An 18,019-nucleotide genomic window follows, 5' to 3' on the forward strand; every position below is an offset into this window, starting at 1 on the left:
GTCCTTGCAGAGAGACCTTTGTTTATTGAATGTAAATTGCGACAACCGCATGGGATCCAGGAAAGCCCAGTTCAATATTTTCTCCCTAATATCTACAGGTGTGCATGTAAAATTTTATTTCTTTGTCTGTTCGACCATTTATTTGTTTATTTATATGTTTATTTTTAACACCAATCGATAGCTTATTCATGCTTGGCTGTATTTTTTTATTTGTCATCATTTTGCTTTACTGGAGCATCTAATTTCTCAAGCTTAGCTTTATACACCAGATAAGTAAGGGTTATTGCTCCTGGAGACGTCTTAGGAAATGCTGACAGAGAAGGCAAGGGCTTAGTTAAGGTCAGAAACAAGTGCTGTGCTGAACCAGGGTAGTATGGCACCTAGATCCCAGCCAGTTATTTTTGCACTTTAATGTGTCATCAGCATCATTACTGAAGAATATTTATATCTGCATGCCAGAGAGATCATCTGAATATTTCTGAGCATCTGCTTTCCTGGGTGTATGCACTTCCCTGGGGTTTTAAGCTCAGGTTCACAGCTGTACTGTGATGGAGATGGACCAGCCAGCTCAGCTGCAGTAAGTGCAGGTTCCTGCACACTGATCCTGTTCTCTTGCTGCACTGAGCTAACGTGGACCATCCCCTCCCCCGTGGACTTGGAGGTCACACACTTGTGAGCTCCTGCGGATGAGCTCATGGCAGGTAGCTGGAAAAGCTGTGAACTGGCTCACGTGCCTGAGCTCCAATTGTTTTGTGACATCTGGGATGTTTCAGGTTACCTGTGGGTCTTGCAACTGTTATTGATTTGTGGAAAATTCAACTTTCTTTGTCAATATTTCTATGACCTGGTAAAGATGCACAAAAGCACAGCCTGACAAAATTGGGTTTGCATCATGAAGAAGAGCTCTGTGGAGAGCAGAGGCAGCAGCAGCTTCCAGGACAGACTGGGTGTCCCATCAAATACACTCCACCCCAGCATCCTCGGCATGGTTGCAGTTGTGTGCACCCCAGTCGCGCTTGGAACAGTCCGTAATTGTAATTTCACTCCCCTTGCAATTAACGTCATCGAGCCAAATTTGTCCAGTACCTTTGGAAGATTAAACAAACAAACAAAAACCTGTTGGATGGGAGAAAGAGGAATATGCTTTTCTTTCCTAAAGGGAGCCCTGTGGGTAGTGGGTGTGTGTTGGGTTACTGGAAATCAAGTGTTTGGGCACGGTTCAAGCAGCACTTGACACAGAGCTGCCCATCCCAAGAGGAATGAGCTGCCCTGTTGAGGCTGCTCGTGTAGGTGACCTTGCTGTGGGACTTTGTGGGTGTGAGCAGCCCCCCTGCCAGGCCTGGAGAGCTGAGAAGCTGCTGTGGACTCACCTGCTATGGCTGTGAAGGCAGAGAGCGCGCGGTTGAACCCCAGCATGCGGCAGACCACGCTGGCCTCGCGGGTGGTCCAGCCATCGTCACATATCGTACCCCAGGTGCCTTGGTGGAAGATTTCCACTCGGCCCCTCCTGTCTCCTCCCACGAGTCGTACAAAATTACTGAGGCCACCTGGGAGTTCAGAGGAGATGAAAATAACTTTATGGGTCATACAGGCATAAGGCAAAAGACACTGACAGACAGAGGCAGTGACCACCCAAACCAGAGGGATGTTCCCATCTCCAGGGTGGGACCAGAGGTTACTGGTAGCCCAAATCCAAACAATTCAAGAGCCCCTCCTTTTGGAGCACAGACTGGTGTTAGTTGTGCTGTGGGTTAACCAGTGTGAGCAGAGAGGTATTTTGGTCCTGATCTCAGGTAGCTCTGATAGCAGAGGACAAGTGAGAGAAGAAGTAAAAGTCCAGTACCTTGTCCTTTTTCACCTTTGCTCCCTTTCTCTCCTTTGGAACCTGTTCCAAATTAGAAAAGCAAACATTTGAGAGTTGCTTGTGGAAAAATGTGGTTATTATCTAGTTCTGAATACTTGTGTGAGTTAGAGATGTGCAGACTCCTCCCCTGATAGAAAATGAACACCCTGAAGTGACTAAGAGCATGTAAAAGAAACATGGCAGGAAAAGTAGGATAACATACAGCAAAACGGTCCCAATGTACGACCCAAGAAAAAGGCCACTTTCAAAATCCCATACATTCATTCCCTTGTGGGAAATGTATCTCATTCCCACTGTTACCTGTCAAATGATGTCTCTGATAGACTTCAGGATCTCCAGAAGCAGGCATGGTATCTCCCAAAGTACTTGCAGAAGATCTGCATCCTGGGATTTGATCTCCAGGGAGAGCACAAAGGTGCTCTCAACAGTCCTCCACATTTCTGTGGAGCATCTTGGTCTTGAGGGTAAGGGTGTTTGAAAAAACCCAATGAGCTCTTTCCCGCAGAGCTACCTCCAGAAAGCACTCATTGCTGTCTCCTTGTAGAGACCAGGAGACCAGGACAGTTACACTTCTTCCATCTTCCAGATGCAAAGCTCCAGAGGAGTGCATGGAGGAGCCCCACACAGAATCTAATTTATTTATGATGATTCTTGTACTATTTTGTGTGAACAATTAAAATTTTAAAAAAAGCATCTGGAGCACTGTTTGCTTCCCATGGGCTTTCATAACAACTGGGGATTTGGTGGAGGTTTTTGTTTGTTTGTTTTTGTTTTTGTTTTGTTTTGTTTTGTTTGTTTGTTTATTTCATTGGGGGGGGTTTACTACAGGTCTTATGTTTCTTTAAACACTCTGTGATTGTAAGGAAAGGGGGTTAAGGATGGAGAGTAGTTGTAGAATTGGCCCTTTTGAACAATTGTGTCCCACAGTTAGCAAGGTGCAGTTAAATAGCCTCACTGTCAGGTGTTTCCCACAGCTTCACTGTTCCATGTTCCTGAGTGCTGGGTGTACATGGGATTTATCCCAGGGACAGGGTGTCTCTGATGCCTCTGGACAAAGCAAAGAGGAACAGGGGTTGTTCCAGTTTTCTGTGAAATCAGGGATTTGGGAAAATCTAATGCCTCTGTGTACTTGCATGTCTTTTAGCACACCTCCCAGGGTGTGACACCCTGCACATTGCTCTGCTGGGAAGGCTGATCTGTCTGCTGAGCTCCTGCAAACCAGCTCTGAGAGCCCCCCAGAGCAGCTTATGTTGGTGTGTGATCTACAGCCCCAAATCCAAAGGTGCCACCACAGAGCCTGTGGCACAGAGCCTTACCAGTGTATCCAGTGTCTCCCCTGGCTCCTTTCAGTCCTGGCTCTCCTTTCTGACCCTTCTGGCCATAATCCCCCTTGGCTCCTTTCTGACCGCTTGGGCCTGAGATGCCTGGGTGGAAAGCAAAAAATCACTGTCTTTGTCCCTTCCCAGGGAGAGGACATGACAAACTCTTCACATTGATACAGAACACTGGAATGTGGCACCTGAAGTTCTTTGCATATCAGAATAAATCATGATATAAGAGATTACCTGGAAAGCCCCGTTCTCCCTTTATTCCCATTTGCCCTGGAGGTCCTAAGATCATCAAAACAAGCAATCAATCAATCATAGTCAATCAAACAAACAAACATTATAACACTGATATTTATATATTTATAAAAGTTTTGCAAATTAGTATTTACAATTGATTTTAACTCATCTAATGTTGGTGTACACCATAAACATCTGTTTCTGAATCAAGTGTCCCATTTCTCATACTCAGAGCAGACCATGTCAAAAAAGAAAATACAGGAAGGGGAGAAACATCTCTTGAAATTCATCTTAAACTGTTTCCTTGTGCATTTTCATTTTCTACAAAAATTCAGGCACCACCACCCCCTCACACATATTACAGATGGCAGAAACAGCCCTCTGGTGAGTAGTCAGCTCACAGCAGAGCCCCAGGAGTGCCATGGCACCCTGGCATGCATTGGGGGTCCAAGAAGAAGACTCAAGAGATCTCCTTTGGGTGGTGGAGTTCCCTTTCTGGTGTCTGCATGATGCATGATGCTGACCCAAAACCTGTTTTATTCTCCTTTACCTGCTATTCCTTGTTCTCCCCGTTCACCTTTGAGTCCAGCAATGCCTTTTGCTCCTAAAATCAAAAGGAAATCAGTGAGGGTGAAGCCAAAGTGAGGCCAGAGTAGGAGGTCAGTGAGTCACAGGTGTGAGCAGAGCTGTACCTGGGCTACCTGTGGGGCCCTGCTCCCCCTTCTCCCCTTTCTGACCAGCTCTGCCATCAAGGCCAGGACTTCCAGGAGGTCCACGCTGTCCAGCTGCACCTTGAGGTTGAGTGAAAGCAGCACAGATGAAGTGTAACACAACACATGAAGCTGATAAAAAACCAGACAGCTCTATCCCCAGCCCTTGCACACTGAGTTGAGCCTATGAAGGCAAATGTCTCCAGATTGCAATCCTGGCAGTGCCAATCTCAGCAATGCAGTGAGGGATGATCTGGAGTGAAAGGCTGCATGGAACCAGGTCCTGTCTGACTGCCAGCCTTAAATGCACAAGTTCTTTCCTAAAAGAGCCTCCAATTTCTGTCCTTGTGTGGGCACACACGTCAGGAAGGAGGGCACAGCCTTTCTTTCCCCCTCAGGCTCCTGCACAGGGAGTGGGGCCCAGGAGAGACAGACAAGGTTGTTGGATGGGTTTGGATGACATTGAAATGTTGGCATGGTTTCTTCATCCAATCATCATCTTCTCTTACCCATGCAGGGATCTAGACCAGCAGCAGTTTTCCTTGTCATGGAGCACCATATAAAAGAGTTTGTATCTCCAGAGGAAGCTGCACCTTCTGTACTGCTTACCTGCCTCTCCTTTTGGCCCAGGAGGTCCAGGCTTCCCAGGGCTACCTGTAATGACACGCTGGCATCAGTGCTGAGGAGCTCAGCCAGCCCCCAGCTGGGGTCACCCCGTGTCCTCTCACTCACCTTCAGAGCCTGGCACTCCTGGCAATCCGCTCACTCCCTCAGGACCTGCAGGTCCCTGGGGGCCAGGATCTCCCTTCTTGCCCACGTCACCCTTCTGTCCCTGGGGACCTATCAAACAGCACAGCACACGTGTAAATTCAAAAAAGCAGGTTTGCTGTCTCTGCAGGCTGTGGAGCATCTCTGTCTGGGCACACAGCACAAGGTTTGGCCTCACACCTACATTTACCATTTGGTGACATTGGCACCATAAAGCTGTAGGAGGACAGAGCTGGTCTGTCTGATCCACCTCTGCCTCTGTCAGCCTCTCTGGCCAGATGTTTGTCTGGCCTGCTGTTAAAGGATTGCAGTGGTGCAAGCCAGTCCCCAATCTATTCCCCAAACTATCCCTGCTACTGGAATGTTTTCTCCTCTAGTTAAATATCCCTTACTGCAGTCTGAATGCTTCCCTTCTGCTAGACACAGTGGAGATACAGGGCAGCACACTCCTCTCCTGTGCTTCCAGAGAGTTCTCTCATCTCCCCTTAACCTTCTCTTCTCTGAACAGGTGATCAGCATGTTCCAAAAGAGCTGAATTACTTGAAAGTGCCTCTTTTGAAGACTTCTCATCATCTTTCTGCTCTACAATTACCCCAAAGTTCTTGCTTTTGGGTATTCCTCCTACAATCACTCTTCTCTTCTGGAGTATCTTGTGCTAATGAGAGCATTGAGGCATTCAGGATCCCATGGAAGATCTGAGGAAGCTCTTACCAAACCTGTCCAACCGTCCTCCCTGCTCTGCACTACACATCACCTGCCTTCAGCCCATGTGAGACCACTGAGTAACAGCTATCCATGATGCATGTTACATGGGAGAAACATTGCAGAACTCTTCTACTCCAGGTGTATAAAGCCAGGCTTATGTAAGATATAAAACTCTCAGAAAGAAGTTCCACTAAAAAGAGGACTACCATCCACATGCTGTGCATATAGATTATATTATATTATTTTATACCATGGAAATCCTACTGCAAACATCACTGCTTTAATCTAGAGTAGGCTGATAATTGAATATATGTGGCTTTCATTAGCCAAAGGTCACTCTGTGAAGAGACTTCTGTGGTGCAGAGTCAACATTTTGCATGGCCCCTTCCCCCAGCCCTCCTTTGGGAAATTTGCTGAAGCATGACATGAAATTAAACCCCTTCACATCAGGTCAAGTGTCCTGTTTATCCAGCTCCCTCACTGACTGGCAAACCACACTCAGGGCTGCTTGGATTTTTACGAGTACTGACCTATGGAGACTTTTTCTGGTGTTTTATGTAGAATGAGTCTAAAAAGAAATATGTGTGAGAACATTAAAAATGTTGAGATAGTGAAGAACTCTTACCTTCAAGCCCCATCTGTCCTTTTTCTCCTTTCACTCCTGGAACACCACTTGGGCCAGCAGGACCAGGAGTTCCTTTGCTCCCCTTCTCACCCGGGGGTCCATGTGCACCTGCAAGGACAGCACCATTTTCTGATGCTTCATGAGGTGCCATGTGCAGCCAGTGCCAGCAGCAGGACACCCACCACAGCTGTGAGCATGAGCAAACTCCACTCCCTGTGCACTTGAGAGTGGTGCTGGTGACAGTGGGAAACTGGCCCACTGTGGCTGTTAAAATAAGAATATTTTTCCAGCTAAGTTTTGCTTTTGCTCATGTTAGTTTTATACAGGCTGATTTCCTTCAGCTCCAATGACATTCTTACTCGCTTACACCTTGGCTGAGGACTAGATTGCTCATAAAATCATCCATAAAGCCACTTTATGTTCAACCACAGAAGTAATTCAGATGTCAGAAAAGCCTTACCTTGGTCTCCCTTTGTCCCTGGTGGTCCCCGTAACCCTGGATGTAAAATACATATATCAGCTGACACACATCATCTATTCACAGTAATGGCTAAGAAGAAGAGACAAATTTTTTAATCATCCTTTGCTCACACCATTTCTGTCACCAGTGAGGCCAATCTTCAGCTGGCAGGGACCAGCACAACCACTTGAGTGAAGTCCTTGGAGCTCAGCTGAGTGCTCAGCTGGGCAGGGGCCAGCTTGTCTTCCTGCCAAGCCCAGCTCATGGGGACCATTGGGGAGATCTTTCGTGAAAACTCACTGAGTGATTGGGCTCTGATGTGTAATAACACTGCTTGGCAGGAGGTGCTGCTTCAATGTCGTAAGTGCAGCCAGGAAGATATGAAAACACAAATTTTTTTTTTCCAGAAAATCTCATCAGTGTAGCCAAGAAGTAGGGATGGATGAGTTACAGACCTGACCTAACAAGGGTTGCATCTTAGATCATCATCACAAGATCACAGAAACTTGCCTGGTCCAACCTCTGCTCAAAGTGGAGCCAACGTTAGATCAGGACTTGTTGCATCCTCACAGTCTGGAGATATTTATCTCCTGTGGCAGGTGTAGTTCTACCCAAACCCCCAGGTACCCAGGGCAGCAGCCTGTGCATGGCTCTGGGGGGCAGAACTTGCACCCAGCTCGTTCCTGAGTCTGTGCCAATGTTTTCCTAGGGCCAGGGTGGGCTTTGACCTCTGTGGGAGCACTCAGGTCAGCCAAGGCTCCTGGAGGATCAGTGGAAAGGCACAGCAGGCTCCTCATGACCAGGGTGTTGGGTGTCTGCACACTGGGTAGGGTCTGGAGACTGAAATCCCAAATCCTCACTTCAGGGTTCTTAGATGAAATCAAGAAGAAGAAAAGAGGAGAAGCTGTGGCTCATTTACCAACATACCTGGTACACCAGGATCTCCTTTGCGTCCAGGAGGCCCTGAAATAAATATTTAATGGATATTTTTCAGTAGTCAGCAGTCAGTGAGGAACACAGCAGTATGGGATTAGGACAGGCTTGAGGTGTGGGCTTGGAGACACCACCCTTTTGGACCTAGAGTCCAAATCTACAAGTCACAGGAGGGAGGAGGAGCCCAGAGCTGCATGTGCAGCTGCCAGGGATCTGGGGGTTTGCACAGAGCAGTGCTCCAGCTCCTCTAGGTGCTCCCTGGTTTGGAGTTGACTGGGCTTTGGGGGCATCACTAGCTGACAGGAAGATTAAATCTTGCCCTAGTTATTGGATCATCCAAACTGGGTTTTCAGCCCTACCAGTGATGCAGAGGAACCAGGTCTCCCCACTGCAGAGCCACCACGGAGAGCCATACCTGCAACCAGGGTGATGTTATTCATCCTCATCATCAGGTTTGCATTGTTGCTTTTAATTATGGTGATTTCCTCTTCTAAGCTTCTCCTCCAGTTTTCTTCATGTCCCATGAGAGAGCCCTCCCCAGCAGAGCTTCTTGACAAGGCCAGATGTTTGGCAAAGGAGCTCTGCAGAATCCCTTCTGTATAGGAGGCATTTTGCTCTTGAAGTTTCAATATCTCTATCTGCATCTTAAATACTGAGGAAACAAAAAGCCCATGCAATAAATATTCACTGGTCTGGCTGGGAAATGTTGTTTGGCAGAGCAGTTCCTCAGCACCTGGGGGGACACTGGGGGATAAAGACCATCCCTGTTTGACCCAGGGAGGTGGTTTTCATGTGCCAGTCCTTGCTGCAGCCAGGAGTGCAGCTGGGAGCACTTTTGCAAATGCAAGGCACACTCAGAGGGTGGGGGAATTGTTCCGTGCTCTGCCTGGAGGAGTGCAGAGGAGCCTCAGAGGTGTCACAGCTGTGTGACCTGTGCACTCATTCCCCCTTCCCGTGTCCCAGGAGCTCCAGCAGAGCTCCCCGTGGTGCCAAGCCCATGGTTTGCTTTACCTTTGTACATCAGCAGCCCCTGGGCGGCCGTCAGCAGCAGCAGGTACGTGCTGAGCGCTGTCCGGACACAGCATGTGGACGCCTTCCTCTGGCTCCGAGGCTCTAAAAACCGAGACATGAAGGGCAGACACTCTCCCACACCTCTCCCCTTCAAGCTCTGCTTGCTCCCAGCCTTTCCAGGCTTGGCCACGATGCGAGTGGAGCAGCGAGGTCCCTGTGAGAGCTCTCGATCCTGCCAGCAAGGATCCTGCCTTGCTCTGACTGCAATCTGCTTGGCCATCTTTTCCTTAGCTAATTTATCCAGCTCAGCTCCATCCAGACTTAACCCAGCCCATAACAGTGTGAGCATGATGCTTTCCCCCCTTTTCTACATCAATAAACTCCCTGTTTCCATCGCTTTTAGTTGTCCCAGGCTGCTATTCAAAGCAATTCCCTCCCCATCCAGAGCACTGCATACATGCGATTCCAACAGTGGTGCATGTGTGCACCAAAAGAAATGAAAAATAAATAATAAGCTGAACAGCACAACAAATCGGAACAAGCCATAAGATGTGAAACCAATCAGCAAATGTAAAAGAAATAAATGGCTTTGTTGGATTTTGGCCTTCAAGGAGAAAAAAAGTATTTTAGAAGCGTTGGTAATTTTGTCAGACATTCAGTAAGTTACCCTCAGCTGAGGTTTTTGGTTTTTTCCAAAGTAATGTAATCAGAAGTTTGAAGTCTTAATTAAAAAAAAATTACAGTATTTTAATTGATTTTACAATAGAATGGCTTAGTCAGCAATGAAGCTTTTATGTTCAGCTAAAAAATTCATAAACTTACATTTTTTTATTGAGTCTGCTGATTTTAGTATCTTAACTATTATGCATGAAAGTCTTACTTAAGAAAATTAGACATTTTCTAAGTCAGGAAAATAATTTTTTCTGATGTTCAGCATCAGCTTTTGGCTAGAAAGGGCAGTTTTACATACTTCTACTTTTAAATGGCAGTTAATTTACTAGCAAAATCATTGCAAAAAGCATTTAATATGCTTAACATTTCATTTTAATATGTTGTTTTAGACCAGATAAAATCAATATAAATCAATTGAATAAAAAAAAAAAACCTTACCACTTATCTGAAAGGTTGTGACAGTAGGTGAGACAAACCCAAGCTTTTCTGAAACACTGAAAGAGTTCATATCACTCGAATTTCCATCTTCCCCATACTTGTCTTTAACTTTCATGACAAATTTCTTGTGGCTAACCTAAAGCCTGGTCAGATTATAAAGACAATAAAGAACTGGAGGCACTTCCTCTCTGCCTCCTGATTTGATACACTTTCTGATATGCATTTCCTATCTGCTCAGCTTTTATAGACCTCTGAGAACTCTGATGTGGTAATTTGAAAAGTTCCTCAAAAAATCCCACAGCTGAGATGTAGAGCTGCTCTCATGTGCTCAGCTGGAGTCCAGGAGCCTTGGGCAGGATCCTGAAAGATCTTCAACCTGGAGTTATTCAGCATCTCTGCATTGTGGTGGAGTTAGGTGTGAGATGGACATTTTGTTTCTAACACCAGTAAACCTCCTCAGGTAGCCAAGAGGATTCGATGTTAGCTTGGCAATGCCTCTCCTGGGAGGGGAGGATGAGGAAATTCACAGTAATGTGCACCAAGGTGACGCCTCAGTGACTGTGTGTGACTCAAGGGCAAAGAGGCAAAGAATCAGGAGGAGTTGTAAAAACAAGCAAATGATGGTGGGATAGGGGAGCTGAAACCCAAGTGGGTTTGGGATGATGTGGAGGAGAGACACTTGTAGCCTCCTTGACAAGGTCTCTCCAGCTCCTGTTCCCTCCCTGATGAGTTTTTCACACCCATGGACACAATTCCTACTTCATCACCATTTCTTTGCCCTCATCCTGCCAACCCCCCCTCCTGCCATGGCATTTGGCGTTTTGACACCTCCATTTGTGTTGGGTTTGAGTTTGGCTTTGCCAAGCAGAGTGACTCACCCGAGCGCGCAGGCAGGAGCCGTCGGTAGGAGCTGGGCAGAGCCCTCCTCATCCACGCTGCCAGCACCAGGTCCTGCCCCCTGCGAGGTGCAAGGTGCTCACTGTCACACTGTGTGCTCCTGGCCTGCAGCTCTGTGCCCATCCCTGGGGCTGCTGGCTCCTCGCTGCTGAGCTTGACCATGGAATGAAGTGTGGCAAATCTTCAGGTAGCCCGGCAGTGCAGAGTGAAGCCCTCTGTTCTGCACCTGAGGTACAAATTTCTGAAAGGCTTGAACCACAAATACGTGGGGATTTTTGAATCCACTTCTGTGTTCTCCTTTCAAATGTGCTTGTGCAGCTGTGACCTGGTTTGTCCCCAGCAAGAAGGAAGAGGAATTCTCTAGTTTTAAACATTCTGCTAGGAATGTTTTCGAGTTGGGATAATTTGCTTCCTTGTGAAGGTCGCAGATATCCCCTTGAATTAGGGAGGCTCAAGAAGTTACCACCAATCAGCTGAGCCAGGGCTCATATCCAGCCCATTTCTGATGGTTCTGGTGGTTCAGCTGACCACTCAGCCCTAGTCTGGAGTCGTCTACTCTTGCTGGATGATGAGCTGGGAATGACTGTGTTTGTGCTGCCAAGTGGATGTTTATAGGGATGGATGTGATTCAGGTGCATGCAGGGAGCAGATTTACAGCAGAGAGGCTTTTAATAATGCTTCTAGTCAAACCCATTTTATTCCAAAGTATTAAAAATAAGCTGGCAGACATAGTTCTAAAAAGCCTGCCTAAAGACAAAAGTTGCAATGAGATCTTTGTGCCCTCCTTCCCTGCGAGAGAAGCTTGGGGATAAGTTCTCACATGATTCATGGTCATGCTGTGGCCATGCCACTCTCAGCAGCCCAGTTGGCATGGGTGTAAAAACAGGGGTGGACTCCATTGATTTTGACAGTCCTGAATTGCAGTGCTTCAGGTTTTGAAGTCCAATTCTTCACTTTTGGGAGGGAAAGTCATGATCCCTCTGACTGCAGCGGTGAAACTTTATTTCTATTTGATGCAGCCCCATGCAGCTCTGCCAGCTGCCACATTCTCATTGCTCAGGTGAGCATCCCCTGCCTGGGAGGTGGTGGTGCCCTTCCATCTGGATGTCAGCCTCTGCAAGCAGGCAGCAGATTTCCCAGTGCACGTGGTGCCGAGGGTCTGGGCCACTCCCTGGTGCCAGAAACCATGTCCCAACATGCTGGCTCAGCCTCTGCCTGTGCTCCCGTCCTGCTTTCTGCTCTCTTTCATTTCTCACTGTACCATCACTGACTGCAGCAATAGGTCAATTCTGATTTTGCAATCAGGGAAGAAAAAAAGAAAAGAAACTGCTGATCCAGTGCAGTTTCCCTAGGTTGATGTTTTGCTGAAGCAATGGGGTTATTTATAGAACAACAGATTCTGGCACGTTATGGGACACGTATGCTGGGCCATCAGCCTTATCCTTTGGGCTGTCTGTGAGAAAGCCCTGGTTCCTCTCCTCCTGCTGCTCATCCTGCCTCCCCTGACATGTTCTGCTGACACTCAAGGAAGAGCTTGCAGTCCTCCATCTCATCCCTTTCCTTCCTACATTCATGCAGAAGATGCTCCTCATGTTCTCACTGTAAATGTGCACTGAGATGTGAACCAGCTTTCATGAACTGACCACAGCTGCCTCAAAGTCACGGGCCTGGGGAACTGCTGGTGGTGGGAAAAGGAAGTGGCCTGGAAGTGGCTGGTGGAGCAAAAGCCCCTGGCCCTGCCCACTACCTTTCTCATCTCCTTCCATCACTCTTGTCCACTGCAAGCATTTGCCAACACCAAGAGCTCATGACAAAACAAAGGAATGCAACACCAAACTCCAGCCTGGCAATGGCTAAACACATCTACAGCCTCCCACCAGTGATTCTTCCAGGGAGCTTGGGCCTCCTCAGAATAGCCATTTTTCCTGACAGAACTGAAGTTGTGGTTCTTTAAAGACCTTTTCTCTTTTTTTCCAAGTGAGAAGATATCCTAGCTCAGAGGTGTTTCTCCATTTATCCATAAGATGGTAATTTTTACAAACTCATCTGTTTGATTGCAGACTGCCTTAGGCATAAATGTGCAGCATTCAGGAGGCTTTCATTCCTCTCCAAGGAAGAGGGAAAAAGATTGTGTGGCACAAACAAGCCCTGTATTGGGTAGTTGGGGCTTGTTGTTGCCTCTAGACTGAAGTGAGGGTTGCAGCCTGGAAAGGTGACAGTCTACCCCTTATCCTGATACCTGCACTCCTGTTTCTGCAGATGGGCTTCAAAAAACCAAAAAGTAATCCTGCCACAGACCACACTGCTCTCCCACAGAAAAAAGCAAGTACCTGTGGTTTGATGTGTGACACATCCCATACATGTTCACCACAAATTCAGCAATGACCAGAGCTGTACAACTGCCTCATCATAACCTTGCTAGTAAAATAGCTTGGGTTTTTTTTTTTCCCTTTTTACCTGATTTTTCAATCTTTTGTCTTTTTACAATTAACAAGTTTGGTAAATTTTGACATACCAGTTCTTGTATCAAATTTACTCCAGCCACCTCCCAGACAGCCATCCAAATGTCTCAGTCCTCTTTTACAAAGGAGGAGGAGAAAATGAAAGGTGACAAGACCCATGAATTGGTGCAATGACAGTTTATTAGGGAAAGCAAAAGATGCACTTACAAGCAAAGTAGAAAGAGGAATGCATTCTTGACTTTCCATCAGCAGGCAGATAGGCAACTGCATCCTGGAAATCAGGGCCTCAGCATGTGTGATGGCTGTTAACAAATACACAAACCACAAACATCTCCCCTTCCTCCTTCCTTCCCTGAACCTCTAATCTGTGAGTTTGATGTCATATGGTGCAGAACATCCCTGGGGTTGGTTTGGGTCACAGCCCTGGCTGTGTCCCTTCCCAATCTGCTGCTCCCAGGCTCAATGCTGTACAAGCTGTGCTCACCAATAACCAAAACATCTGCGTCAGCAGCATTGGCTTAGCCCCAAATCCACTGCACACCACTGTGCTGGGCTGCTGTGGAGGGTGATCCCTGCATCCCTGCCAGACCCAGGACAGCTCTGCAGGGTGACAGTGTTTATGCTGAAATGCCTTGTTCTCCCCCAGAAAGGAGCAAGGGCTTTGATGGCCATGGACATCAGGAGGCACTGCTGAATCCAGGGGCAGCCAGGGCAGGCTGTGGGTGATCTGCCCACCAGCAGATCATGGAGTTGCCAGATCTGGGATCTCCCTTGTGAGTGCCCCATGGACTGCCCAGCTCAACCCTGGTTAGCATCCCCTAAAAAATGGTGTATCCAGCTCTAAGGGTAAGAAATGGTGCATTAAATGGAGATTTTCTGTGCAGAAGAGAGACTGGGGCCAGCACACAAGTTCTAATGCCAGGGCATTAAAACAAACCTCGAGTCTGGACCCATATGGAAGCAGAGTTCTTGTTGTGAAGCCCCCCACATCCCTGCATACCCAGACCTATGCTCGGGGGGTCTGGCTGCTGCAGTAGCACCTGGGTACTTCTGGGACCGTGGAGAAGCACTTGTGCTAAAGCAATAAAACCCCCAGCACTGCCTGGCTGACATTTCTCCTTTCTAGCTTGATGTGTTGCTTGGCTTTGTTGTAGAGATTGAAAACAGATTTTCTTTCCCTTCTATGAGTTATGTTAATTTGTGTTTCATCAGAACCTGCCTCTTCTCCTCCTTCCCTTTTTTTTCCCCCCTTTAGGCTGGATCCAGCTGCACCATGAATTCAAGGAACCACCTGCAAAATATTTTAATGACTTCAACCTGCTCTTTGAGGTGAATTAATACCAGGGCAGCCTCTGCAGCACAGTGAAATAGTCAGGCTTGGCTAAGGAGGCCACCCTCAAAGCTGAAAAATATGTTCTGCAAGGCCGATGTGCCTGACAGGCAAGTTTGTTTTCAAGGTCTTTGTACAACATCTTCCTCCTCAGCTCGAGGCAGTTGCCCCTTACTCAGGTAAGAGCTGATCCCAAGGACTGGATGGGACAGGCTGAGAAACAGGAGGGATAATGAGACATCAAAGAGCCAGTCACATGGAGGGTGGATTAGATCTGTTAATGGTCTGGTACAAGCAGCACAATTTGGCTGAAGGGAGGCATCTCCCAGGGCTTGCTCTGCATTTAGCAGCTCAGTTCTGTAGGGAGAGATCAGCTGCTCCCTAGGGGTCCTCTTTTTTAGAATGTTTTGGTTCATCACATTCTTTCCACAAGGCCAAAAAGACTTCTCTAAGCACAGCTCACAGTGTAGCCACATTCCCACTTTCCTCCATCTCCTGGGCTTTTAAAATTCAAGGACCATTTTTAATTTGCTAAGCAGCTATTAACCATATCAAATGATGCTTCAGGTGGTGTTGTGGTCCTTTCTGCCCCACAACCAACCCAACCAGGCAACAAGGTCCTTAGCTTGCCCTGATGTTTTTTTTCAGGTAAGTCTCTTGGATTATGTGAGGCTCAGGGTCATTGTATTTCTAGATATTAAACTAGTCAGGTAGTCAGCACATTGCTCAGAAGGACATTCTTAAAGAGGTTTATTATGGAGTATTGTCCTTGCACTGGGGCACATCCCAATTAATTGCCTGCACATCAATGTGTTACTGTGCATTTATCTCAGGGTAAACATATTAAGGAGCTAATACTTGGACTTCCACTAAAGGACACCATGGGATGGTTTGTCTCTGATAAGATTTCTGGCACAAATTCCCATGTCCTGAATGCTACTGGCAAACACTTCAGCTTGAAAATCCATTAACCTGTAACCACCCCATGCCCCTTATTCAATGAATGTGGAGAGCAAACATGTGTGTGAGCAGCTTTACACACAGACTTGAAACCATCCCTGACAGCAGTCCATACAGAATTAACTCAAAGCAACTGTCCTGTAAAACATGTGTGCAGTGCTAGGCATTAAAGCTCAGACCCTGAAAATGCTCCAGACTTCCCTTCCTCTCAGTTTTCTGCTGTCCCTAGAGAGCAACAGCCAGCCCTGCTGTTCAAATCATCTCCCGTAATTGCTGCGGTGACACTGGGTGCTTCAGAGACCCGAAGTCATGACTTTTCCCCTTGAATTTCCTTCCTTGATCCCCTGCCCTCTGTTCTGATGTGCCTTTGCTGTCCTGCTGTGCGCCTTCCCTGGGTGCTGACACCACAGCACAGCTCCAGTCTGCTGGGCACAGCGCTGCAATAAACCTTGATTCCCTCTCGGTGACTCTCCTGCTTGCCTGTGACAGCCACGTGTGCCTGAGCTTGCTCAATCTCCTGCTAGGAAGCGATAAGCCTGGGTGTGAAACTCCCAGCATCAGCACATGGAGGGGGGAAATGACAGAAAAGGGAAAGGTGCCTTTGCTGGGAGCTTCACTGCCATCCTCCAGGGCACAGCACCCTCGAGAAGCCAGAGCCAGTCTGCAATCACTGCCCTGCTCCCACAGATCTCACCTTTACACAAGCAGGGGTTGTTTCCCCTTAACCAGAGCCAATAACCGATTGCTGCTTTTCCATTGTGCTCTTTAGCAATGACAACTAATGCTTACAGTAATTTCACGAATACAAGCCGCACCAATTTGACCAAAATTTTGGTGGAAACCCGGAAGTGCGGCCAATATTCCGGGGCGGCTAATCTATTAACAAAATTCTAAAAGCTGCCAACACGGAAGTGAGAGCCCGCGGCAGCCCCAAGCCAAGCTGGAGCCCGGCCGGCCCTGGCAGAGGTGGGAAAGCCTGGCAGAGGCGGGGCCAGCAGTGTCGGGGGCGGGCGGCAGAGCCTGAGCCAGCAGGGCGGGGGAGCCCCGGAGAACTGGGGCTAGCAGTGCAGGGGAGCATGGCAGAAGCAGGAAGGCCGACGGGTGGGGCTGCCTGGCAGCGGGGGAAGCCCAGCAGAATCGGGGCCAGCAGGGTGGGGGAGCCCGGCGGTGCGGGGGCCTGCAGTGCCGGCCAGGGCGAGGAAACGCGGTGGCGGTGCAGACGGGAGGGGGCGGCCGGCGAGCCCGGCGGCGGCAGCCCGCCGGCAGGGCTAGCGAACGCGGCGCGGCGGGCGAGCCGGGCGGCGGCGGCGGCAGCCCGCCGACCGGGATAGCGAATGCGGCAGCGGGGCGGTGCTGACGGGAGAGGGGGGCCAGCGAGCCCGGCGGTGGCGGCAGTACCACCCGGCCAGCCCCGCCGAGCCGTGGCGCTGAGCTGGGCCACCCGGCCCCGTCGGCAACCATGAGCGGGCCGAGCCTGCCTGGCCCCGCCCCGAGCCAGTAAAGCCCGCTATGCCGCGATCCTGTTACTAATTGGCCAATTTGTGAAAGCTGCGCACGGATTCTCGCAACGAACGAAAGTGCGGCTAATATTCGGGGTGCGGCTTATCTATTGACAAAGACAGCAACATTGTCGAGGCACCGGAAGTGCGGCTTATAACCCGTGCGGCTTGTATTCGTGAAACTACTGTAATTAATTCTTTTGATTCCCCACTGTTTCTCAGTGTGAAGGTGTTTGTCTCTGGAGGTGTCTCAGGGAAAGGGAACCAGAAACTGGTGGAAGATGGCAGGAGTGGGTTGAAGCACCCATCAGGGTGGAGCAGAGTCCCTCATCAGGGGGTGAGGGGCTGGGAGGGGACAGTGCAGTGAGGGTAGCTGGCTTGTGTCAGTCCCATAGGGCTGGGAACAGGGCAGTGTCTCTGGGGCCGGGGGCAAGGCTTGTCCTAATACATCACCCATGTGTTAGGGCTGGAGTGGGGGTGAAAGCTTTGGGCTCACCCTGGGCTTGAAAGGAGAGCAGGAGAGCAGGAGAGTCATTGCTGCTTCTTTCCCATGCAGAAACAAATAAAACCCTGGTTCAATGCTCTCCTTGGAACATCTCCCAAAGCTGGATAGTGCTACTAGCAGGACTGACTTAAGATGGTATAAAAAGAGAGAAAAAAATTACTTTTTGCTTTATTTCTTTTAAATTTTTTTTTCTTTTCTTTTAAAGAAACTGTGTGCAAATGTCCAAATGCCTGGAGAACTACACGATGCTCAGATCTTGCCAGTGGCTAACTTGCCTGAGGTGTGGGCATGTTTTTCTAGGGAAAAAAATAATTTTGTACTGGCCTTCAGGCTCTCTGCCTCTTTCCATAATCAACACACACCTTATTTCGGTAGCTAGCTGGGAATTCCCTTTCTCCTGCTACACTGGCAATGACAGATCAAGCACAGATGAATTGCTTTGATCGCTTTGATGAATAAAACCAGAATTTGCCCCACAGCCTTAATTCTTGCCCGATTCCAACCTCTCCCATTGAATTTTTTTTCTTTTTTCTTTTTTTTCCTTTTTTTTTTCCTTCACCAAAATAACTGGAAGCAGTGGGCCTCTAGGATTCTCACATTTGAGTGAAGCCTTCA

The 18,019-nt window shown here is 48.2% G+C and overlaps 1 protein-coding gene across 1 annotated transcript; it reads right to left on the reverse strand.

Annotated features, from left to right (window-relative positions):
- Positions 1 to 225: 225 nt before the first annotated feature.
- On the reverse strand, positions 226 to 10,867 carry MARCO (macrophage receptor with collagenous structure). The gene is made up of 15 exons (XM_033064977.1): positions 10,630 to 10,867; positions 8,642 to 8,743; positions 8,046 to 8,282; positions 7,625 to 7,660; positions 6,698 to 6,733; positions 6,238 to 6,345; positions 4,872 to 4,979; positions 4,749 to 4,793; positions 4,122 to 4,220; positions 3,980 to 4,033; positions 3,430 to 3,474; positions 3,181 to 3,288; positions 1,844 to 1,885; positions 1,371 to 1,547; positions 226 to 1,086 (listed from the first exon to the last, which is right to left on the reverse strand). The coding sequence occupies exons 1-15, from the start codon at positions 10,808 to 10,810 to the stop codon at positions 956 to 958; spliced, it is 1,509 nt and encodes a 502-aa protein (XP_032920868.1). The 5' UTR covers positions 10,811 to 10,867; the 3' UTR covers positions 226 to 955.
- Between the last annotated feature and the right edge of the window lie 7,152 nt (positions 10,868 to 18,019).

The sequence above is a fragment of the Catharus ustulatus genome, chromosome 7 (genome assembly GCF_009819885.2).
Source record: "Catharus ustulatus isolate bCatUst1 chromosome 7, bCatUst1.pri.v2, whole genome shotgun sequence".
Lineage (NCBI taxonomy): Eukaryota > Metazoa > Chordata > Aves > Passeriformes > Turdidae > Catharus > Catharus ustulatus.